The sequence below is a fragment of the Macrotis lagotis genome, chromosome 3 (assembly GCF_037893015.1).
Source record: "Macrotis lagotis isolate mMagLag1 chromosome 3, bilby.v1.9.chrom.fasta, whole genome shotgun sequence".
Classification (NCBI taxonomy): domain Eukaryota; kingdom Metazoa; phylum Chordata; class Mammalia; order Peramelemorphia; family Peramelidae; genus Macrotis; species Macrotis lagotis.
In genome coordinates this window covers 271,972,181-271,996,714 of record NC_133660.1, presented here as the reverse complement: position 1 = coordinate 271,996,714, position 24,534 = coordinate 271,972,181, and the positions used below count along the sequence as shown (strand labels likewise).

At 53.4% G+C, this 24,534-nt stretch overlaps 2 protein-coding genes across 2 annotated transcripts; one reads left to right on the top strand and one right to left on the bottom strand.

Annotated features, from left to right (window-relative positions):
- Window positions 1-6,843: 6,843 nt before the first annotated feature.
- On the top strand, window positions 6,844-10,917 carry ACP2 (acid phosphatase 2, lysosomal). Its single transcript, XM_074230592.1, has 11 exons — window positions 6,844-6,970; window positions 7,052-7,147; window positions 7,280-7,366; window positions 7,643-7,795; window positions 8,100-8,198; window positions 8,278-8,367; window positions 8,656-8,788; window positions 9,493-9,575; window positions 9,735-9,841; window positions 9,932-10,107; window positions 10,187-10,917. The coding sequence occupies exons 1-11, from the start codon at window positions 6,854-6,856 to the stop codon at window positions 10,318-10,320; spliced, it is 1,275 nt and encodes a 424-aa protein (XP_074086693.1). The 5' UTR covers window positions 6,844-6,853; the 3' UTR covers window positions 10,321-10,917.
- Window positions 10,731-22,673, bottom strand: DDB2 (damage specific DNA binding protein 2). Its single transcript, XM_074230591.1, has 10 exons — window positions 22,385-22,673; window positions 18,687-18,817; window positions 18,112-18,303; window positions 15,013-15,158; window positions 13,962-14,061; window positions 13,701-13,878; window positions 13,137-13,279; window positions 11,743-11,907; window positions 11,557-11,602; window positions 10,731-11,345 (listed from the first exon to the last, which is right to left on the bottom strand). Exons 1-10 carry the CDS (start codon window positions 22,500-22,502, stop codon window positions 11,155-11,157), a joined length of 1,410 nt encoding a protein of 469 aa, XP_074086692.1. The 5' UTR covers window positions 22,503-22,673; the 3' UTR covers window positions 10,731-11,154.
- Window positions 22,674-24,534: the final 1,861 nt, after the last annotated feature.

Below are 24,534 nucleotides of genomic sequence, written 5' to 3'. Positions count from 1 at the left end.
AGGCGGCGAGGTAGCCCGGCGGCCGGAGCTGGAGCTGGGCAGTGGGAAGGGAGCCGGCGCCCCCCGGGGAGTGAATGTGGGGGAAAGGCTGCGGGCGGGGAGGGGCGCCCGCGGCCGCTGCCAGGCTCGGGCTCTGCCCGCCGGCCGGGCTCCGGCCTCCCGGGGGCAGCCCCCCCGGCTCCTCCCCTGCCCCCCGTCCTCACCCCCTAGCCCGGCGCCCCCCGCCCCCGAGACCGCGCTCCGGACCCAGCCGGCCGAGCAAAGGTCCCCGGGCTGCCCGCGATTGCGACACCCCGGCTGGCGAGCGCCCACACGCGCCGCCGCCCCGGGCCGGGCCGGCCCGCGCGCAGGTGGGGAGCCCCGGGCCCCCGCGCCCCGGTCCGAGGGGCCACGGGGGCCGGGGGCGCCGCTGGCCCCAGGTCACACGCCGCCAAGGCAGGGACCCCCGGGGGGCAGCGGTGAAGGGGGCCGTCCTGCCTAGAACTGCTGTGCAGGAGTGGAGCCTGGAGGCCCCGGGTTCTAGACCAGAGCCGCCCGGCCCGAGCCCGCGGGCGCCCAGCCTCAGTGCCCCATCCAGGAGGGCAGCTACCTCGGAGGCTGGCAGTGAGCCTCGGGCCTAGAGGGAAGGGCACCCTCGGGGCTAATCGTGGCTCCTGCAGGGCAGGCTGTGCAAGGGCAGAGCGGAGTCCTGGAGATGCGAGTTCGAATTCGCCTGGGGAGCAGCGGCAGTGGTGATCGCCGCCTCCCTAGCCCCAGGCCAAGAAGCTTACAAATGACAGCTCCCTGCATCCTCCCCACACTCCAACTTCCTCCTGCGTAAAATGGGATAATACCCCTGGGGAGGGGGGTGATTTTCGATTTACAAGTCTTGAAGCAACCTCTCCCGGGGCTAAGGGTTGTGGATACCAAAGAAAGAAGGGAATCCTGCCCTCCAGGAGCTGACGGTCTAGCAGGGAAGTCATATTGCACGGAAACATTAGTGATCTGTCCAGGGCCACATAGCCCAGAGGGCAGAGCCCCCAACACCAGCTCTCTAGCCATCTCTCCATCTATCCCATGATGCTTCTCTCCCATCTACCTTTTCAAGCATTTACCATTCCTCCCCTTTACGCCCTCTAGCTTACAGCTAAAATGAACTATTCTCCTAAATTGACCTCCCATTTCCCACCTCCTGGTCTTTGCCCAGAGGCCTCCTAACCCGAAAGGCCCCTCTCACTTCCCCCTCCCGGAATCCTTAGCTTCCTCCAAGACTCAAGGGATACTTCCCCTACGAAGCCTTTCCCAGTTCCCCTAATTGTTATGCGTATTTACTTACTGGCTTGGTTTCTCCTGCCCATATTAGAAAGTAAGCAAATTCTGTTGCTTACATTCTAAGGGTTAGATCTCCAAAGCCTGTAGGGTGGTCTAAGGGTTATGGATACACATCCATGTCAACTCAGACACCACTAGCGTGGCCCTGGACAAGCCACCTAACTTTTCCGTCTCTTTGGAAATGCCCTACTTGATGGATCTGCCTGGTGGAAGGAATCGCTCATGCTCAGAAGTTCCCACAACTTTATTGAATTGAATTGTCTATTTGGGCAGTATGAGAATGAAAGGACTGTTTGCTCTCCAGCTGCCCATGGATTTGGACCAAAAGGTGGCCAACCTAAAAGCACTTCTACTTATGGGACTCCTAGATAAAGACCCTCTGCCACTGGAGAGCAAACATGTAGTTTTAAACGGTACATGGAGATACACCTAAGGCAGAGGGTTTGTATAAATGAAATATTTATGGAACGAATGAATGAATGAATGAATGAATATGGATTAAGCCAGCATTGGATCAAAAATTAAAAATTCTGGCTCTACCAAGGAGCTGAACAAGCCACTTCCCCTCCTTTGGCCTTGGTTTCCTCATTCGTAAAATAAGAGGGTTTCATCCTGTCATCTTTATGATAGAATGTAATCTCCTTGAGGACAGGCATGTTTCTCTGTTGTCTTTGGATTCCCCAGGACTTAGTCCAGAGTCTGGCAAGAGTAGGTGATAATCACCCAATATTTGAGTCTCAGTTTTCTCCACGCCCTTCTTCTTAAAATTCTCAACTCCTTCAAGGCCAAAGGTTTGGCCCCCAGCTAGGCAGCTCTGTAAGGCTCCATTCAAGCCTCCCTGGGCTGGAGTCACTCTGGAGCTCCAGATAGAATGAGGAATAGTGACAATGGCTTTAAATTTGGTTTTGCTCCAGATTTTAGGATTTCATTGTTTTGGGGGCACTGCTTCGACTGCCTCCTTCCTCCTGGAGTCCCACTGAAGAGTTTCAGGTTTACCCCAGGCCATGGAGAAGAGAGGGTAGACCAAACTCAGTTCTTCCCACCACATGAAAATGATTTTTTCCCTTTAACTCTCTGAAAGTTACACACATCAGGGCTTCCCACCTTCACAACCCAATCAAAACACATTTATTGAGGGCCTACTATTCCCCAAGCATCGTGCTCAACACTGGAAATGCAAAGATAAAGTCAAACAGTGCCTGTCCTCAAAGAGAATACATTCTATAAGAGAGACAAGTATAAATATAAACCAAATGATTTATTTGCCGTTCTTTTAACTCAGCCTGCTATCTCCCATCTTGGGCGGGGTTTGTAAATATACACACCCCACACTTACAATGTGTACATGGACCTATATATATATATGTGTGTGTGTGTGTGTGTGTGTGTGTGTGTGTGTGTGTGTATCTGTGTGTATAGATAATGATCACAAGGTATTAAGTCACATCGAGCTCTTTTACATATGAAATGAAGGCTTGGTGACTCATTGATAATACATGGCAGAGTCAAAGGTCAGAACACAGTCAGATGTGTGTACATGTACACGTGTGTGCTGTGTAGTTGGTATGTATACACACAAGCATAGGTGCACGCATGCATGTAGACATGTGTTTATACACTCGATGTGTTTGTTTGGTGATATGCACCTCTGATTATGAACATACCCATGCATGTATGGTTGGATCATGTGTACACACATGAAGCATGTTATTTAACATAGTTAGTGTGGGTATGCTGAGTGTGTGTGTGAATACATGTATGTTCTTTATACATTGGTAGGAATTTCTATATTTTTTGGCATTGGTGTCTATGCCAACTCACTCTTTTTTTTAGACCACGTGCCAGCGCCCCAGAGCTGGCTCATATTCAGAAGGTAGGATTTGAAGCCAGCCCCATGAGGCTGTCAGGAAGGCCAGGGTGGTGGAGGAGCAGCTGAAGAGGCCCAGAGCCAGGCAGGATGCTCTGGGACCGCTGTGGGAGAGAGAAGAGGGAGGTTACTTCTGGCCATCCACCCCTGCCTCCACCCTTCTGCTTACTGCCTTCTTCCTGTTTTGCTTTGAATTCAGTTCCCATGGGTCCCACAGTTAAACATGAGCAGGCAGGGAGACTGGACACTGGGGCAGAGGGACAGAGAGGAGAAGAAGAGGGTGCTGGGAAGAGCAAAATTCTGATGATGAAAGAGATTTGAAGAGGGGTGGTTTAGGAAGAAAAAAAGGGGCAGATGGAGCATAAGGAAAAACAGAAAGGGAAGGAGGAGGTAAATTGGGTGGGGATGGTGAGAACCCGGGGAGGAGAGACAAGTCAGAAAGGAGGCAGGCTGATGTTACAAAATTTGCCCCCAGAGGAGTTTTCACATGACCATAAGCCCTTGTGACCCCCTCTCCCTCCCCAAGGTCCAGCCCACAGTCTTCCGTTCAGCCTTGTGACCTGGGCTCCCAACTGTAGGGCATACCCCAGCCTCCTGCTCCCCTGAATCATCAGTGCAAGTTTCCCCAGTGCTCACTGTCCTTGTTCCCTGTTCCCACCACACCCCAGCAGCTCTAGAAGACATAGACTCCAGGATCTAAGCTCTGCTGCCATCCCCCACCCTCTCTCCTGGCCCCTGAATTGTATGATTCAATCACACAAATACACTTGCACACATGCATATTGTATGTTCATATACAGAGGTGCACATATCTATATGCCTTTCCCCAAGCTTTCTTGGATTCTCCCTGAAACGCCCCTAGCTGGTCTGGTTCCATCCAACAGACTTAAAAAACAAAGCATAACAAATCAAAAAAGATAAAACATCATCGATAGCTTTGGGTTCACATCCCATCCTATCTCCCAAAGCATCCCTCCCTGTTCTTCTCTCTGAGAGTCTTGACAAAGAATAAGAAAGATGGAGGGGAGGTTTAGTGAAGCTGACCAACTTCTTATAGCGGTCTAACTTTCTAGAAAGTGTCCACTCCAGTCATCTCCCATCCCCGGAAGAAGAGGGGAAGGGGACTTCTCAAGTTTCTTCTTGGGAACCAAGTCAACAAGGAGTTTTTAAAAGCATTGTCCAAATCACACACTGTTCTTCGAAGTGTTCTAAGACAAAAATGAGTCATCAGTCCCTGCCCTCAGTGAGTTTACATCAGTGCGGATGGGGTTACATTCAGCTAGATTCTTCCCGACCTGAACTTTCATTTTGGCCTAGGGTTCTAGATGGTTGAGGGTTCTTAACCTGCTTTGTGTCATGGATCCCTTTAACAGTCTAAGTAAAACCTTTGAAAAAGTGTAAAATACAGGCTTATGGAGGAAACCAATTGCATTACAATATAGTTTGTTGGGCAAACATCCCCAAGTCTGCTACCAAGGAATTCACAAAAGTGCTGGGGATAAGAGTTAAAGCTGAAAGGGACTTCAGAGGTCATCCAGTTCATTCCCCCCTACCCCACCCCACAATTTTACAGGCCTTCCCCCTACTCTTCCCACCCACTTTTACAGATGAAGAAGGGAAGTGACTTGTCCACAGCTATTAAGTAGCAGAGGTGAGATGGAGATTCGATATGGGACTCCTTCCACTGGGCCTACACGCTGGGTGAAAGTTAGCAACCCTAAAGTGCAATGGCCCAGCACTGGCATGCTGATTCCCAGAAGGTGGACCTAGGTAAAAAATGTGGGCCAGGGGGCAGTGGATAGAGCACTGGCCTTGGAGTCAGGAGTACTTGAGTTCAAATCTGGCCTCAACACTTAATAACTACCTAGCCATGTGGCCTTGGGCAAGTCACCTAACCCCATTGCCTTGCAAAAACTAAAAAAAAATACCAAAAAAAAATGTGGGCCACAGCTGGAGGCCCAAGTCCCAGCTTGCTAGCCCTGCCCCCCCCCCCCCAGCACAGTCTCATCAACCTCCAGATGACATACTGCACCTTGGGAGTCATTTGTTTCTTCAACACAAATAAGTGAACTTTCTTTTTTTAAAATTTATCTATTTATTTATTTTTGTAAGGCAAATGGGGGTTAAGTGGCTTGCCCAAAGCCACACAGCTATATTAAATGTCTGAGATCACATTTGAACTCAGGTCCTCCTGACAGCAGGGCTGGTGTTCTATCCACTGCACCACCTAGCAACCCCATAAGTGAATTTTCTGAAATCCTTCAAAGTTCAGCAAGAAATTTCCTGACATCAGATTTGAACTCTCTAATAACCCTAGAGGGCAGTTGTAATCCTTATTTTGCAAATGAGGCGATGTGATTTTCCAGGGTTTCAAATTACAAAGTGTCAGAGGCAGGACTTTGAACCAGTTTATCGCTCAATTCATTCTAGCACTCTGCCTCTCTCTCTCTCTCTCTCTCTCTCTCTCTCTCTCTCTCTCTCTCTCTCTCTCTCTCTGCAAGGCAATGGGGTTAAGTGATTTGCCCAAGATCAAACAGCTAGGTAATTATTAAGTGTCTGAGGCTGGATTTGAAACTCTGGGGCCAGTGCTCTATTTACTGTACCATTTAGCTGCCCCACACAGAGACTTTTCATTCAGTAGTTATTTATTTAGGCAAGGCAATGGGGTTGAGTGACTTGCCCAAGATCACACAGACAGGTTCTGAGGTCGGATTTGAGCTCAGATCCGCCAGGGCTGGGGCTCTATCCATTGTGCCACCTAGCTGACCCCTCTCAGCCTCTCTCAGTAGACTTGGAATCTGAATCCCCGTTTAGGGTCCTTCCCTCGATACCTATAGTCACTTCAGAAATAAGTCAAGTATTGTGCTTTCGGACCCCAAGGGTGGTTGTTCTGCTGGCACTGGGGGAGGAAAGGCTCTTTTGTGCCTTTTCTTCTGTTTGTATGCTTTTGCGCTGGGTTTCTTGAATGCCTTTGGGAAGACCTTGATTGGTGGGCGGTCTTGTGCGGCTTCCTCTTAGGCCAGCGAATCCGACTTGAGGCTCAGTGGATCTCCTGGGTCCCTGGCCAACCCCTGCAAGAAGGGAGCCCTCGTTTGCCAAGAAGGCCTTCTGAGGACTCCCCCGGCTGGCAGTCCCAACAAGGCTGGCGAGTTTCCCGGGGGGGTGACCGCAGCACTGGAAAGGGGGAAGCTTCAGGGGTTTGGGCGACTGCTGTTGCCCCCCCCCCCAGGACCCTGAGAAAAGGCTAAAGAGGCGCAGGCTGGCGAGGAAAGCGCCCACCTACCCTCCGAGTGCCGCCTGCGAGGCGCCCCGCCGGCGCGGGAGCTGCAAGCACAGGCGCCCCGAGGCAGCACGTGCTGGGCACGAGGCGGCCACGCTGGGACGCGCGGCTGCGGACCCAGACGCCGAGGCGCCGCGAGCCGGCCGGGCCCCGGATGGGCTTCTCCCTCCGTCCGAGCAGGGAGCAGGCGCGGGCCGCCCGCAGGGGGCGCTGTCTGCGGCCGCGTGCACGGGCTCCCCCCCGCCCCCCGCGGCCCGCTCCGGCTCCGCTTCCGCCTCCCTTAAGGAAGATGGCGGCGCGGGCGCTTCCGGCGGGGCCCTGCCCGCGCGTCCGGCCGGCCCCGGCGGCGCCCGGAGGCGGGTTCCGGGCCGCGGCTCCCGCAGCAGGCGGCGGCGATGGCGGCCGGACGCGCCGGGGCCGCGGGGCTGCGGCTGCTCGTGGGCGGCGCCCTGGGGCTGGTGCTGCTGCTGCCGCGGCCGGCCGAGGCCCGGGGCCTGCGCTTCGTCATTCTGGTGCTGGGGGCGGGCGCCGGGGCGCGGGCGGGGGGCGGGCGCGGCGGGGCGGCGCCCCGTGACCCGGGCCTCCCCCCGCAGCTCTATCGGCACGGAGACCGCTCCCCCGTGAAGGCGTACCCCCGGGACCCCCACCAGGAGGGGGCGTGGCCCCAGGGCTTCGGGCAGCTGACGCAGGTGGGCGCGGGCGCGGGCGGGGGGCGCGGGCGCGGGGCGCGGGCGCGGGCGGGGGGCTCCGGGCGCGGGGCGGGGGGCGCGGGGCCAGCCCGGCCCGGCCGCCCCAGCCCCGTGTGCCCGTGTGCCCCGCAGGAGGGCATGCGGCAGCACTGGGAGCTGGGCCGGGCTCTGCGGCGCCGCTACCGGGGCTTCCTCAGCGCCTCGTACCGCCGGCAGGAGGTGAGCGGGCGGGGGCGGGGGGCCGGGGGGCGGGGGGCCTGGGGATGCCGGGGCATGCCGGGGCCCGGGGGGCGGGGGGCCTGGGGATGCCGGGGTGCGGGGGCCGGGGCCCGGGGGGCCTGGGGATGCCGGGGGTGCGGGGGTTGGGGGCCGGGGCCCGGGGGGCCCGGGGATGCCGGGGCCCGGGGTGCGGGGGTTGGGGGGCCGGGGCCCGGGGGCCCGGGGATGCCGGGGCCCGGGGGCCCGGGCGCCCCCACGGCCGCCTGCCCCCCGCAGGTGCACGTGCGCAGCACGGACCTGGACCGCACGCTCATGAGCGCCGAGGCCAACCTGGCCGGGCTGTTCCCGGCGGACGCGGCGCAGGCCTTCCTGCCCAACGTGTCCTGGCAGCCCATCCCGGTGCACACGGTGCCCGAGGCGCAGGACAAGGTGAGGCCGCGCCCACTGCCCGCCGCCCCCACTGACCGTGCCATGCCTTGCCCCCTTGCCCCCCGCCCCCACTGACCGTGCCATGCCTTGCCCCCTTGCCCCCCGCCCCCACTGACCGTGCCATGCCTTGCCCCCTTGCCCCCCGCCCCCACTGACCGTGCCATGCCTTGCCCCCTTGCCCCCCGCCCCCACTGACCGTGCTATGCCTTGCCCCCCACCCCCACTGACCGTGCCATGCCTTGCCCCCTTGCCCCCCGCCCCCACTGACCGTGCCATGCCTTGCCCCCTTGCCCCCGGGCCGTAGCTGCTGAAGTTCCCCCTGGGCCCGTGTCCGCGCTTCGAGCAGCTGCAGAACGAGACCCGCCGGACCCCCGAGTACCTCAACGAGACGGCCCGCAACGCTGTGAGTGGGGGGGAGGCCCCGGGCCCGGCCCGCGGACTCGGGGGGCCGCCGCCTGACGCCCCCCGCTTCACCCCCGCAGCGATTCCTGCAGATGGTGGCCAACGAGACGGGGCTCCCGGACCTGACGCTGGAGACGGCCTGGAGCGTCTACGACACCCTCTTCTGCGAGGTGCCGCCGGGCGGGCCGGGGCCACAGCTGGGGCCCCTGAGGAAGGCTGGCCGCCCCCTCCCCCGGGGCTGCAGCGCAGCCCCAGCACGGGCCACCAGCGCTTCCTCCGGGGCCCCTTTGCTGAGTCACACAGCCGTCTGCGCGGACCCCCGGCGGCCAGCCTGGCCTCGGCTCCCCTCCCCCCCTCACCTGCCTGCACCCCCACACACGCCCGGGCACATGCCCACATGGGATCTCTGGGCTCCCCCGGCCCACCACCCTGCACTAACCGGCCCCTTTGGTCCGCAGCAAACCCACCACCTGCCCTTGCCAGCCTGGGCCTCGCCCCAGACCATGCAGCACCTTCGGCGGCTCAAGGACCTCAGCTTTCGGTTCCTTTTTGGGATGTATCAACCCACACAGAAGGCCCGGCTTCAGGGTGGTGAGTGACAGCTGCTCCCCGCCAGCTCCCCTATCAGCCCCCATCTGCGGGCACTGGGTTCTGTGGTAGACCCGTCGGCTTCCGCCCTCCCCAGGCGGGCCAGCCCTCCGATCCCCTAGGAAGAGCCAGCTAGTCATATTCTTTTCTGCCCTTTCTCAAGTAGCTGCACTGATGAGCAGAGGCCTCGGGACTTGCCCAGAGCACCGTGCTGCTTGTCCTTTGGACATTCCCAATCACTTCTCTTTGTGGCCCCACTAGGATTTTCTTGGCCATTATCTTCGGCTCATTTTACAGATGAGGAAACTGAGGCAAAGAGGGTTTACTGACTTGCCCGTGATCCCACAGGAGGATAGTCTTCCTGACTCTAGGCCCCCCAGGCTCTCCACTATGCCACCCAGCCACCACTATGGCAGGACCCACTGATCCAGGACCATGGACAGTCCTGTGCCCACAGCCTACATTTTGATGCCTGTCACTTCTCAGGGACTGCCTGAATCTCTGCTGAAGGGATCTTCTCATGGCCCCAACTAAAGCCCTCCGTGGCTGGGCTGGTGGTCACACCGGAGCCCATTTTGCTTCCTGAGATTCTAACTGGTTTGAAGGCAGGGACCGTGGTTCTACTTCCTCAAACTCATCCTATCACTCAGGAGGATGCTCCAAGAGTCACTGCCAGCCACCCCTCCCATTTCCTTATTTTCCTTCAGGGGTCCTCCTGGCCCAGATCCAGAAGAACCTGACATGGGCAGCTTCAGTCTCCCAGCACCCAAAACTCCTGGTCTTCTCTGCGGTGAGCCGACTCTCTCCCGGTTTTCCCATTGCTAGTCGACCACAGTCTACCTCCATTTCCCTAGACCTTCTGTGGGTAGGGTTTTGCAGGGATGCCAGTAGGGAATGGCTGCCCATGGACAGGTAAGGGCCAGTGGTGACAAAGTGACCCTCCTTATAGCATGATACCACCCTGGTGGCACTGCAGATGGCTCTGGACGTCTACAATGGGGAACAGGCTCCCTATGCCTCCTGTCACATGTTCGAACTTTACCAGGAGGATGATGGGTGAGTTGGTTTGGCCTCCTGGTACATTTCTGGGGGGGGATCCCCAACTTCCAGGCTCAGCTAGAGATGTGGATTTCTTTCTGCTCTCAGGAATTTTTCCGTGGAGATGTATTTTCGGAATGATAGTACCAAGGCTCCATGGCCCCTGACCCTGCTTGGCTGCTCCCAGCGTTGCCCCCTCCCAGACTTCTTACGCCTCACTCTGCCCCTTGTGCCAGAGGACTGGGAACAAGAATGCCAGGTGACGAGCAGCCTCACAGACACAGGTGAGCCCAGAACCTACCTGTGTCTCCAGGTCACAGGGTTCTCTTACCCTCAAGATCTCACTTCTCTTCCCATCCACAGAAGTGATCGTGGCTTTAGCCGTGTGTGGCTCCATCCTCTTCTTGCTCATCCTGTTGCTGCTCACCATCCTCTTCCGGATGCAGGCCCAGCCTCCAGGCTACCGTCATGTTGCCGATGGGGAAGACCATGCCTGACAACCACTGGGCCCCCTCCCTGCAGCCTCGTGGAGGTGGGCTGACCCCCTGCCTCTCCCCAGTCTGTAGACAGGAGGCCTTTGGCTGGACTGCCCTCTGCTTGTGCCCAGGCAAGGGATGCTGGGAGGCCAGTGTGCTGCTGATCCCGGGCCCTCCTTACCCAGCATCTCTGAGCAGCTGGGTGAGGCCTTGTCTTCTGCCTCCAAGCCCTGGGGAGCAGCACACGGCAGCCCTGGTGCTGTTCCTGCTGGGTAAGTACCTAGCAGCCAGATGAAGGTGGCCTGCTGGCCAAGGCAGAGTGTGTAGGACTTTCTGCCACAGCCTAAAAAAGGTGGCAGGTGGCTCCCGGGCCATTCTCTTACCTCCCCCCACCCACCCTCAAGGCCCCAGTGCATCGAGGCTGGAAGCCAGGGTTAGTTGCTGCTGTCCCCATTCCTCTGAATCCTGAGCTGGCTTGAAGAATGTATATAAAGGGATGGGGGGAGGGGCACAGAAGAAGCACCAACCTGAGGCAGATGCAGGGTATGAGCTGGACACTGGACTGTGGCCCAGAAGGGACAGAGGTGGGCCCCAAGGGGAATGAAAGTTTTGAACTCTCTTCTTTGTTTCTTGTCATTTTTGGGGGAGAAAAATGGTCTCTTCTTTCACTGGGCTGCGACCCGAGAGCTTCCCAAGTGAATACAACTTTATTGACTCTTTTAACAGTGAAGACAACCCAAATTCAATGGCCAGTCTGGGAGCCAGACCCAGGCCAGGCCTCAGGAGCAACTGCTTGCTATCCCCATCTTCCAGGAAAAGGGCCTTGGCCGACAGGACCCCTGGTTCCTTCCCTTTCTAGGTCCACGTCCCTTTGCTGCTGTTGGCTAGTTTTGACCAGGTCTGACTTGCCCGTGATCCCACAGGAGGATAGTCTACTTCAGAGGCTACCCGGCGCTGCCCTAGCCCTTGTTCGCTCATGGCCTTGATCAACCCCTCCTGCTTCCTTCTCACAGACTCCTCTGGACTCCAGATAAGAATATTGTAGCCTAGGAGAGAAAGAAAGACTTCACTGCTCTTAGCCTCTCCAGTACTTTGGGGCTGGCCACTGAGAAGCCTGGGTCTTCAGAGGCCAGGCAAGGCTGGTCAGAAAGGCTGGCTAGCAGTCCAGTCACTGTTTCAGGGCTGACCAGGTGGCAGAGCTCAGGTCAGCACCTCTTCTCACTAAGCTGGGGGGCAGGAGACCCTTTGTGTACTTACCCATTGCAGAGGCCAGTGTGTCCCCCATGGGATTAAACTTGTTTAGCTGCAAAAATGACAAGAGCAGGTGAGTATGATAGAAGTGAAGGTTGCCCAACCTTCGCCGAAGGGCCTTTGGGTCCAAGCAGAGCATGTTGGCCCCAGGCACAGCCTCCAAGCCTTACCCCCAACTTGACCTAAGCTCACCGAGATGATGCCAGAACAGTCCCGGTCATAAAGTTGACACATCAGCTTCCCCGAGTTCCCATCAAATAGATCAATCGTCCGTGGCTCTTGGGGGGTGAAACCTGCAAAATTGGGGTCTGGATAGCGACCCACCACGATGAGGTCATAACGAGGGTGCCAAGTTGCCTGAGAGAGAACAGAGCAGTGATCAGAAGGCACAGATAGATCCCCGGACCCTCCACAGGCAAGGCAGTCATGGTCTGTCTGATGGAGCTAAGACAGACAAACATGCCTTGCAAGGTGAACAAGGGAGGCAGAGCAAACCATGTGCATGGTGGAGTGGCTAAAGCTGATTTTCACCAGCTGCCTAGAACATTTTGGGCCTGGTTCTCTTATCTCTCTGCTCTGAGTTGGTATGTACCTGCTCCCTTTCTCATTCCTGGTGCCTGTTTCAGCTAAACTATTAGGGGTAGAAGGGGGAGAGCACACCCATAGTAAGATGTTTTGGATCAATTAAGACAGTGCTGACTCTAGAATAAAGATTAACTCTAGAATTCCTGTACAAGCAAAGACTCCTATACTAAATAAATGAAAAGTGACTGGGAGAACAGAGACTAAGTAGGGTTAAAACAGGAAGGCTTCACATAAATCATCAATTTAAAGGAGAAAAGATTTTGTCACAGAAAGGAGAAAAGGCACTTAATCCTGGAAGGAAGTCACCTGCTGTTGGCAGATCTGCTTTGCTGGAGGGGCAAGCAGGTCGAGATGGAACAGATCGAGAAAGGAGCCCTCTGGTCGGTCAAGGGCCATGGATTTGATCGGAATCAACCAAGAATTCCCATAGGCTTAAGGGAAAAGGGACAAGACCATCCAAAAATTGCTTCAAGAAGGCTCATGGTGGTCTGAAGAGGCGCCAACCTACAGAGCTGAGGGTCTGGCCTAGGGCTGTGGTCCTCGTAAGCAAAGGGCAAGACTTCTGTTTCAGAGAAAAATTGGCCAAGGCTCCGTGGAAGATGGAGAGGGGGTTACCCAGAACCCTTGAGCTGGGATCCTGGGGTTGCGCTAAGCAGCTGTGCAGAGACCACAAACTACTTCCTTTTAGATGGTGCAAGATTACTGAGAAGAGACACTGACAGAGAAGATGGGATGGGTGAGAACAGAGTCCTCTGCATATAGTACCTAAGCAATAAATGACCCGGGGAGGGAGCTCTTTGAGGCAACTATGAAAGTTGCCCATGTTCAAGAAGAAGGTTAAGAGCCATTGACCAGAAGAAAGAAACAGGATCAAAGAAATCAAGACATAGCTGCCCAAGGAGAAGGTTCCGGAAGGATTGACATTTTTGGTTGTCAAAAAGCAGATCTGAGCAGATCCTTGGCACTGGGTTGTTTCCTGGGTCAAACACCTCCCTACTCACCTTGATGGGTGTGAGGTGCTGGAAGTGTCGATGAGGGTGGGGAATGAGGTGCTGGGGACTTGCCCATTGGGAGGTGGAATACACCCGGATCTCGCTGTGCTGGTCTGTGGTCAGGAGTCTGGCTCCATCTGGACTGAAATAAGCTGGACAAGCATGGGAGAAGCCTGTGTCTCCAAGGAATGCTCTCAGTGCTGGGCCTGGCCCATCCCCAGACCAAGTCCATCTCTCTCTTTCCCTCCCTCTCCCCAAGAAATTGTGAAGAGACACTGCCCAAGAGCTGATGGGAGTGGCTGGAAAGCTCCCAGATAATGGGCTTCTCAGGACAGCTAGGTGGCGCAGTGGATAGAGACTGGCCCTGGAGTCAGGAGGACCTGAGTTCAAATCTGACCTGACACAATAATTGCTTAGCTATGTTACCTTGGGCAAGTCACTTAACCCCACTGCCTTCAAAAAAAAAATAGGGAAAATGGACTTCTCTTGTGCCATTTAATTCAAGAGCTTCAAGAATGGCCACCAACCCTGAAGAATGAGAGTGGGGTTCCAGCTCCCTCCCTCTCCTCACACCTGCATTGACGGCCCGCTCGTGGGGCATCCAGTGGACAAAGGAAGATTTCCCTCTGACCTGGCGCAGGTCCCAGATTTTCACGGTTTGGTCCACTGAGGCTGTGGCCAGCAACCAGTCACAGATAGGATTCAGAGCTACATGGGTGACCTTCTTCTTGTGAAGCCTGAGATTCCAGATCTATAGAGAAGATGATCCCATGTAGAAGGCACTAAGGATGGAGATGGAAGCAAGGCTGGGGTTTTGAGTTCTGGGGCACAAACCTCTTTGCCATCCATGTTCAGCAAGATCACATTGCCCACACTATCTCCTGTGACCACCACACGGCTTTTAGCAGACACATCTACACTGGTATACCAGTAGCTGGAGGGAGAAATAAGATCAGGTTTCTTCCCCATGTGTTTGAAGTCAGAAACACAAAGCCTGGAGCACCCAAGGATCACTGGGATGTGGCAGATCAGCCAAGACTAAGCCTATGATATGGTGTCTACTGCTGTTGCTGCTGGCAGGCAGCATGGGTCCTGGAGGCAGCTCCCCACATTAGGGCCACAGAATGACTCCCTGGCTTAAGTTAGCACTCGCAGCCCCCTAACTACCCCAGTGGCCCGCAGCCTAGAGTTTCAAACTCGGGGCTATCACAGGCTCAGGTCCAAGTCCTTCCAGATATCTAATGTGCCCTTGGAGGACCCAACCTGCCCCTTGGCTCCTTCAATACTTTGGCCAGAGGCAAGAGAGGAAACCCTATGTTTTCAGAAGAACGTGGTTCTCCACCTAAGCCCTCAAACTCTTAGGGTTAGGCCCCACCTATCACTGCTCCTAATGTGCCAAGATGGGCAAGAGTCATGGTGGGGACCTAAGATGGGACTTGCAGTCCTCTGCTCTCAGGCCCAACCTGCCCATCCCAATAGGAGGAAGGAATCCATGATGTGGGAGTCAAGAACCTTCCTACTCACCCATAGGTTCTTGCCCCTGGGGAGACTAAAGTCCATCCTCTGGATGGACTACAAAAGTGGGCCCCTTGAGGGGCTGAGGCCTCCAACCTCCAGGCAGCACAGTTGGCCTCGGTCTTGAGCTCCCATTGCCCTGAGGCGCAGGGATGGCTCCAGCCATCTCCTTGGAGAGCAACCCAACCTACCCAGCAAAGACTTGCCCTCAGTTCTGGTTCCTGAAGGAGCCACTCCCACTGGAAAGACTCAAGGGGATCCCAGAGCACGAAAATGATAATTCTTCTCTATACCCTAAAAGAATGGAAAGGATCTGGGTGCTTCTTTTGGATCTTGGAAGCCCCTCTGCCTTGATGGTTTGACTGCTTACTCCCAGGTGTTTGTACTGGTGAAGATTCGAATCGTGTTGCCCAAGAAGTCCTTCAGGCTGGTGGTGCCCACCACTGAGGAAACGAACAGCTGGTTGGTGTTGAGAGGGTTAAACTTCATCTCTGTGATGCTCCCTCCAGCTCCAATCTGAAAGAGAAGCTGGGTCATCAGGAGAAACTCCTGACCTGATGTGTGCAGAAAAGCTAATCAGTCCCCAAGATCTCACCAACATCCACAAAAAATCAAAAAGTTCATGAACCAAGCAAGTTCAGTAATAGCCTTGGCTTCAGGGGCTCTGGTTGGACAGCAAGATGGGCATGAGAAACCTTGTGTCTCTCTTCTCCCCCATCCCACCTTCCCGATCCAACCCAGTGGGCTCCAAGACTCCACTCAACTGGCTCTTCTCAGTACTGGTCTGGGCCCTGGGTACTGGACAGACTGGGGGCAGAGCTTAGAGGAACGCTATCAGACAGAAACAGATCCCAGCTAGCAGCATGTGAACTTAGAAAACCAAATTTTAGGTTGTATTTTTATTTTGTTAAACACTTCCTACTTCTGCTTGAATCTGGCACAGGCTATACTTAAGAGTTTGAGACCTTTGAGGGGACTGGATGCGAGTCTCGCTTCCCTTCATCACTGGCTATACAGCCTCAGGCTACAGACAATCTCCTCATCCGGCTAGCCTGGTAGGATGCCAACCAAAGGAGTGAATAGATGTGATTGAAGATCTTCCATAAACAAAAGGCACTGTTAGGCTCCTCTGCTTCTCCTAGCCAGTAACCTGGGTCACAGTGGCCAACACCCCAGCTCCACAACACTGACCTGATCATCTGCTTAGATAGGAGAGAGAGAGAGAGAGAGAGAGAGAGAGAGAGAGAGGAAAAGGAACAAACATGCCAGCCATTGTGCGAGCACAGCACAGATAGCATCTTGTTTGGCCCTGTTAGACAGGCGCTATTATTATCTCCATATTATGGTTGAGGTAATGGAGGCAGAGAGAAGTGATCTGCCATAGGCAGGAAGTGTCTGAGGTAGAACTGAATCTCAGAGTCTCCCCAAGCCAAACGTCCTGTCTACCTACCATTGGGGAGTGACCCCTAAGTGTCTGTCCTCTAAGCCCTTCCCTAGAGTCTAAAGGACATAAAGTCACAGGGATATGGTCAGATGCCTAAATTTGGAATGAAACGGGCACTACCACTTCAGACTAAATAAAAAAATAAGAGAGTACCCCTCAGAAGAGGATGCCCCTGAGTCTGAGACCTATTCTCTGAAGGACAACCTTGGGAGGGAAACATACCTCACCTGACCCCAGACCTAGAGTGTGGCATGGCTTTGGAGACAGAAGCAGGATTCAAGAGATGGGAGAGAAAAAAGGAAAACCTGGTAATGGTGAGATCCCTAGAGCCTCAGGCTGAGAAGCCACCTCCCACAGCCCCCTTAATTACTGATGCTTGTACCTCTAGAAACAGATAAACCCAGACTCCTCAAGTGAGATCTGAGGGCAGATCTGAAATCATTTTCTTCTCTGCTGAGCCAAGATTTTATCTCACTTCCAAAAGCTCATTTATTCTTGGGTAACTTCCCATGTCTGTTTACCTATGAGTTTACTCACTGAGACCATGTTTGTAGCCCAAGTATTTAGTGAGAAGGAGCTAAATTGTAAAGGAAGCCAATTCCCCTCCAGTCTGTCCTGACCAGGGAAAGTGGCTTTTATTCTCAACTCCTAAAATAGGAGGAAGAGGAACATGAGGGTTAAAGGGGTGCTTTTTTAGAGACTGTTACTTGATAAGTGGTAGACAGACAGAGGCCTAGGCCAATGCCCCAACAGAGCTGGCTACCTGCCCCACTCTGGCTAAACTACTGCTTGACTGCCCTTGGTACAGCCAAAGGTGGAAATCCTCCTTGGAGAGGGGCCAGATCCGTGATCAGATCTACCCAGGCCACATGCACACCAAACAGTCCAAAGTAGACAGTTTATCATGTGGAAGTTTGCCACACTAATTCCTGGTTTCTCTAGAAAGAAAAGGGTTTTTTTCCCGATTTTTTTTTTTTTTGTTTAAACTAAGCATTACAATTTTAGCTGTAGTTTTCAGAGTTTCATGGTCCTTTTTGTCTCTAGCTTGCCCGCAATCTTTTTCTAAAACTCAAATGATTTCCATGTGAATCCAATCTCCATCAGAAAGTGGAAGAGGGCAGGGGCTGCACCCCAGCAGCTGGTAAGGGGAAAGGAGTAGATGGGTTCCAGGCCCAAGTACCACCTGAATGGAACCAAATTCAAATGTTAACTCTATAACATAATGTCAGTTTGTGCTCTTTTCTAAATTTCCTATGGCTTGTAGGGATTTGTTTCTATTGAAATTTGATACCCCAGTTCTAAGGGCATGACTTTTAGGGGTTCATAAAAAGAGCTACTTTCCCTAATCACTAGGTAACAGGCAGCTTCCTCTCTCCACCTTAGCACCCAAGCATCCAACCATGGTCTCGAGGGTCTGAGGGCACTAGGAATCAAGGGATTCTTTGCGGGGGGGGACAGTACTAGGGTTCCCCTTATAGGCCCTTTTTTCTCTTCACTGGTCCCCTTTCAGCTCCCCCTGCCTAATGAAGGTCAACAGTTCCACAAATGCAGAAACACCTATTTATGACAATATGAGAACTTTCCCATCCCCTTCCAAGCCTAGTTTCTGTTCCAATATCCAAGACCCCCCCCCCCCACCAGCCCCTGCTACACACTCTAGGATTCTGGTCGGGTCTGTTTGGTGGCAGCTTAGGGTAGCTTTTTTTAGGTAAAAAATTCCTCAAACATTTGAATCCTTCTTTATGTTTCCAATGTTCCATAAAGTACGAACCTGGCTTGATTACCAGAACTATTATAGATTTTTAAATACTAATGTCCCTAAATTTATATTTTGTTAATTTTCCCTCCGGGTATCTTCAACACACTATCTCTTTTTAAGGAGGGGAGTGTCAATACTCCCCCCCCCATCCAAGGGACTAATCCATCTCTTAAGACATTCTCCTCCATGTTGCTCACACATCAGAGAAGGCAGAGGGTGGGATCAGGGGCAAAAGACTTGCTTTCAAAACTGGGCACCAAACTTACCCCTTTAATGAAGTAGGTTTTGTCAAGTACTTCATGGTCCCAGAGGATGATGTCTCCCCCTTTGGAGCCCACAGCAAGAGTACTGGGGTGAGTGGGGTGCCATTCCAGGCACGTTGTTCTCCGGTCAAAGGGACTGGCTGTGCGGAAAAGTCGGTAAGAGTCCAAAGAATGCAAAAAGACCTTTTGAAGACACTGGTGGCAGAGAGAATGGAAGTGGGGCTCAGACGTTCCCATTTATACTCCGTTCTAAGCACACCCCTCATTTATGGTTGCCTCTAAGATGGGTGTCACCAGCTGCTGAGCATGGTGGGGTCAATCCCCTCTGTCATCAATAACCTGATGGAGAGTCCAAACCAGAGTCTGTTACAGTGGGACAAAGCCCTGCCGGTTGGGAATAGGCTGGTTCCTTGGAACAGGGTATTCATAATTATTGAAAATTAAGATAAACTGACCATGTCCTCTTTGTACAACCATCTTAACAAGTCTGTCCCCTAATGTCACCACACTAGTAGCCAAGCACCAAAGGGGCCCAGTTCCATTCCTGTAGCGCCCATTTTCGATAGAAAAGATCTCACCTGCTGGAAGGATGCCCGAGGAGCTCTGCCTAGCTTATGTTGGTGGAGAGCCCAAATGATGCCATGAGAGTCTTCCTTCTGGCTGGTCAACCTAGGATAATTCCAGCCTGAAGCATCTTCTCCAATTGAGCCTGCCAAGAAAAAGAGAGAAATATCTACCCCAACCTTTGATCCCCCCCCCTTACACATGGAAAAGCTGTCTTTACTTCTGAAAGCAGCAAAAAAGGAGAACTTTCTAGTAGGTCATAGTTAAAAACATGGAAAAGGCCAGGCAGGTGATATGTGATTAAGGAAGACAGAAACAACAATGGCCTCCTGGAAAGTAGGTATTATCCCACCCAGGGGAGCAATTCTGAAGGAAAATAGAAAGATTTCATTGTAGCTGCCCTAGGATCTGAGACATGGAAATACAAACTGCCTTGCAGGGTTTCTAAAAATTGTTCTAGGAAAACTCCCTCGAGAGGGGAGGGTGGGCTTCAAATGACAACTTTTAAATCCAAGACAGCAGACTATGGAATAGCTAAAAACAGGCAACACAGCAGTGACTGCAAGCTCAGATGCTTCAAGTCAGATCCTGAAGTGAACAGCTATTAGTGTTTCCCACTGCAAAAGATCAAGCAGACCCAGGGGGAATCACTCATGGCCCCAAATCAAGTCCATCCAAATTGTGGCAGTTGTCAGTTTGGGAGTGTCTCCAGGAACTGAATCTGCTGCAGTCTGCCAGTGGAATGGATTCAAACACTTTCAGAAGCTCCAAACCCAATAAAGTCACCCTACAATCCCAAGGAGAAGGATAATAATAATAATGATGATGATGATGATGATAAATGTTTAACATTTGTCAGGGGATCTGAAGCAAATGGCTAGGAATCTCCTGATGTGTGCTAGGTCCAACCTGAAACCCAAACAATTTAAAAATGATAGGGAATGATTCTGATATTCAGGCAGAACAGAAAACTCATCGTCCATCATCCTTCTTAGAGGCCCAATGGAATTGATGGGTCATCTCCAGTTGCTCTGATTCATATCTGGCCACTGGACCCAGATGGCTCTGGAGGAGAAAGTGAGGCTGGTGAATTAACACAATCCTCCTCACTCAAATCCAATTCATTTGTTTGTCATGGAATCACTTTCCTGATGTCATGGTCTTCTTTATGATTGCAGACATCATCATCATCATGGAATTGAAACAAAATTCCACTATTTCAAGAGCTCTTAATGAAGACTGTTAAGCCACACAGCCAACAATTCATTTGCTTTCAACAATATTCAATAGCATAAAAATCCTGGTACAAGATATCAGTAGATGCCCAGGAGTTTTTTGGAACGGAATATAACTTCATTCTTATTTTCAGTCAAGACAAAGCTTGGAAAGGGAGCATGAAAAGAATTGGTAGGAAGAGCAGGGCCCTGAGAAATGCATAATCCCAAACTGGTTTCTCTCTGGCAAAGCCACTCCTAGGAGCTCTTGCATGAGCTCCAGATTTGGAATTAGAGGCACAGGACTTGAATTCCAGTTGATCCTCAAGATGTGTGTAAACCTGAATGTCACTTCTTGGACTTTCATTTTCTGCCTTGCCAAATGAGGGAGTTGGCCTAAAGACCTTGAAGCTACTTGGCAGCTCTGAAGTTCTAGGCTGTCTTTTAGTTCTGATAGGCCATGTTCTTGAGAGTGATTCAATTTAGCTAGTTCTTATCTCCCATTCTCCCCTCTCCCTTACCTCCCACTAATCACAATTCTATCCCAGGCAGTTCCCTGGACTGCTCTGCCTTGCCCTTCCAGCCCAGTTAACAGAATTCCCTTCCTCTCACCTCACTTCTGTTCTTGAGAAAACCCAGCTGCCCCCACAGGGCCCAGACTCCATCTGCCTCCTCTAGTTCTCCAAACTCCTGACAGGCAGAGCAGAGTCCTTTTTCCTTCTCCCCCTTACTCACAGCATCTTTCCTCTTTTAGGGCCCACCCAGACTCTAAGGCTTAGATTTTTCTTGAGTTCAGGAACTGGATAGCAGGTGTCCCCTTTCCCCAACTCTTGCCCTCAAACTTAGGACTTCTGTACAAATGCTGCTGTTGCCTCAAGCATCCTGGTCTTTCGGGTCATCAACCTCATTGTGCCTTAACCATTCACAGGAATGCTTATCACCCCCAAATACTTCCATAACCCATTATCTCCAAATTCATCTTTGATCACAACTTTTTTCCCATCTCTGCTTCTCAACTTTACTATGACCTCTAGTCAGCTTTAGCCTCACCTTCCTATCTTCAATTTCGAACCTATAATCAGGTCAGTGAGACCCTATCCACTGAGCTCAAATCCCTTATCCCTTGGTCATCCAACTGCTCCAAATCTCACCTCCCCCCTTATCCCCACTATTTGCCTTCTTCACTCATATGCTGATCACCACTGGAAGTCACACAACCAACAGATCGAATGTTACAAACTTGCTCTCTAATCCCAACTGGGGACTGTGCTTCGGAGCACTGCTTCCATTCGTCCCTGACAAACCAGCTCCCACTACATCCCCCAGAACCTTGACCTACTTTACTTAGGAAAATAAAGATAATTTGAGGAGAGGTCAAGTGAAAGTTAAATGGGAGGGGGGTGTAGTTTGTCAAAGGGGGAAAGAAGGACTAGACAAGTGGGAGAGGGGAGTAATTGGGAAATGATGAGATCAAATATGCAGATAGAGGAGCTGGCCTTGGCAAGAAGGGCTATCTTCTCATTAGACTAAAGATAAAATTAGATGATTTCCGAGAATTATAAGGAGGAAATAAAGGAGTTCGCAACAGATCTCCCAATTGGGTGTCTTACATTGGCATTTTAAACTCTGCATATTGAAAATTGAATGACTTCCCCTCCCAAACCCTAAAGCCCACTAACTGTGGGGAGAAGGGAGGCAGAGGAGGGTCCTAAGGCTGTCCTAGACTCTTATCTCCCTCTCAGCTATCCCACTTGGTAATCTCATCACTTCCCAAAGGTTCCATATACTGACATCCTACAGATTTATCCAACCCTAACATTTTTTCTGACTTCCAATCTCTTGTCACCAATTACCTACTAGACAGTTTGAAATGCATCCACAGCTATCTCAAACCCTCCCCCTTGGCTTCCCCTCCCATCCCCCAGTCCTATGCACCCCCAACCTAGACAGTCTTCCTAAAGGGGGGTCTGACCCTCCCCCTTGGCTTCCCCTCCCATCCCCCAGTCCTATGCACCCCCAACCTAGACAGTCTTCCTAAAGGGGGGTCTGACCCTCCCCCTTGGCTTCCCCCTCCCATCCCCCAGTCTATGCACCCCCAACCAAGATTCTTCCGAAGGGGGGGGTCTGATCCGGCCCCTGCTTTCCTCAGCAATATTCAAGACCCCGCGGGTTTCTTGCTGCTCTCTTCTATTCAACACTGCCGCCCCCCAATGTCACATAAAACAATTGCGTCGCTGTCTGTGAGTTTTGGGGGTGTCCCCCTCCGTCCGACGGGTCCGTTGGGGCCCTAGCGGGTCTCCCCGCCCATCCTAGCCGAGCGTGACTCCCTAACGAAGGCTTTCCAGCTTTGGGGGCGCGGGGCGCCCCTCGGCTGCTGTTATGTCAACTACGGGCCCAGGCAGGGTGGGGGCGCGGCGGGGCGCGTCCCCAGGGCAGGCTCCCCTCCCCCACCCCGAGCGGGGCCCGTCCCGGGGCGGGGCCGGGGAGGTCCGCGATACCCCGGGCCGGCGGCCGGCCCCCGCGGCCGGGGGTCCGCGCGCAGGGCCTCTTGGCCGGGGGAGGCTCCGGGGCAGGGCCGCCCCTGCTGCCGAGGCTCGCCGTCCGCTTGGGGGCCATGCTGCCTGGGGGCGGGGGCACGGGGCTCCGGGCGGCGGCGCTGGCCGGGCGGGACGAGGCTCTCGGGGCGCCGCTCAGGCCCGGCCACTCGCCGGACGCTCCGATTCCCGCGCGCCGCGCTCAAACCAACTTCCGCCCTCCGTCCCGCCCCTTCCTCCGCAGGCCCAGCCCCTTCCGGTCAAAACCCAGCCGACGAACCGGAAGAGGAACGCGGCCAGGCCGGGCTTGGGGCGTCACGAAGGAAGGGCGACGCAGACGGTGCCTGCGCACTGGGGGGCGACCCGGACCGTCGTCGACGCGTTTTGTCCGCGACCCCGAAGCCGCCTCAGGAGCGCCCTTTGCCGGGCCTAAGGAAAACAACAAGCTCAGCCACCAATGAGAACACCGCGTCCTGCTCTGAGGCTCCTAATTGGCGGAAAACCCTTCCTCCGCTCGGGGATTGGCTAATTCGTCGAGGCGTTGCCGCGGGGGGGGGGGCTTGGCTACCATGGTAACAGCGGCCGCGACCCTGGGTCTCCGAGAGGGCGGAGCCCCGGGCGCTGCCCTTCCCCCAGCAGCGCTCCGGGCCGGGGGAGCCTCAGGGGCTGGGGGACCCGGGGGGCTCCCCTCCCCGAGGTCCTGCCCAGCCCCGCCCAGCACACGGAATAAGGGATCGATAAATGATGGGCTGCCCAGGTATCCATCCATCAATCAGTCAGTCAATCCATCCCCCAGGGGGCCTCAAAAGCCTGGAGCCCCAGGGGGAGTCACGGTGGAGATGTTTGCCTTCTTGCCCTCCCCAGCTCCTGGACCACCCCAAATTCTCCCCAGGGGCTCCAGGGTCAGCCTAATGGGGGGGCTAGGTGGCACAGTGGATAGAGCACCGGCCCTGGAGTCAGGAGGACCTGGGTTCAAATCCGGCCTCAGACACTTAATAATGACCTAGCTGTGTGGCCTTGGGCAAGCCACTTAACCCCGTTTGCCTTGCAAAAACCTAAAAAAAAACCCAAAACAGAGTCAGCCTAATAGAAGTCTTCCTGGGGCAGGGAGGGAAGTCATGATTCTAAGCACAGGCTCGAGTTTTACACAGTTATGGAGCCTAGGAAAACACTAAAGCAAGAGGAAGGAAAGAGTCCCAAGTGGAGCCATCCTCCCAAGTGCCCTACTTCGCAATCCCTGACAATTCCATCTGAAATAGAAATTTTTTCTGTTTGTAACAAACGTGAATCTCCCCAATGTATGAACAGGCACAGCATGGCACAGACATCCTGGAAGGGGGGGCAGCTCCTCATGCTTTATGACATAACTGATAAGGCGGCTGACAATATCTTCTAAAATAGAAATGTTGTTTGCTTGTAACAAATTTGAATCTTCCCATTTTATCAATGGTTACAGCATAGCCCAGACCCCTTTCCTCCCCTAGGTAGACCATGACATGAAGCAGATATCCCAGGTAGAGAGGGGCACTTCCCTGACAGAGCCGTGATAGATGCCCAGCATCCTGAGACAGCTTTGTGGCTCTGTCACTTCTGATTGGATTTTCCCTTAAGTTTATTAGTGGGTGATAGACTGGAGAAGGGGATTTGAAGTGGTCATATCTATACTTAAAAAAAAACTCCTTTATTCTCATTTCTATAAAGAGACCTTCTCCAAAATCCCACTTGGGGTCCATTTTTTAGGTTGTTTTTTTTTTGCAAGGAAATGGGGTTAAGTGACTTGCCCAAGGCCACACAGCTAAGTCATTATGAAATGTCTGGGGCTGGATTTAAACTCAGGTACTCCTGACTACAGGGCCGGTGCTTTATTCACTGCGCCACCTAGCCACCCCATTGGGGTCCATTTTTTAACTGAGCTCCCATGCTCATCTATTTACAAGTTTAGAGCAATAATAAATATGTAGGTTAACCTAAATCTGTTCTTTCTTAACATACTCTGGAGGTTAATACCTGTTAGCCTAATTCCACAGAAACAGACTCTGAAGGTTGATATCTTTGTGGTCCTTTTGTACCCATCAGTCAAGGTATGTTTGGTTAGCACCTTCTCTGTACCTCAG

Coding starts and splice junctions, on each gene's coding strand:
- ACP2 (XM_074230592.1), top strand. CDS start 6,854: ATGGCGGCCGGACGCGCCGGGGCCGCGGGGCTGCGGCTGCTCGTGGGC. Junction 6,971..7,051: donor GCCTGCGCTTCGTCATTCTG/GTGCTGGGGGCG, acceptor CTCCCCCCGCAG/CTCTATCGGCACGGAGACCG. Junction 8,368..8,655: donor ACGACACCCTCTTCTGCGAG/GTGCCGCCGGGC, acceptor TTTGGTCCGCAG/CAAACCCACCACCTGCCCTT.
- DDB2 (XM_074230591.1), bottom strand. CDS start 22,502: ATGGCCCCCAAGCGGACGGCGAGCCTCGGCAGCAGGGGCGGCCCTGCC. Junction 13,280..13,700: donor CGAGCGGGCCGTCAATGCAG/GTGTGAGGAGAG, acceptor ATGCTTGTCCAG/CTTATTTCAGTCCAGATGGA. Junction 11,908..13,136: donor AGCACCTCACACCCATCAAG/GTGAGTAGGGAG, acceptor GTTCTCTCTCAG/GCAACTTGGCACCCTCGTTA.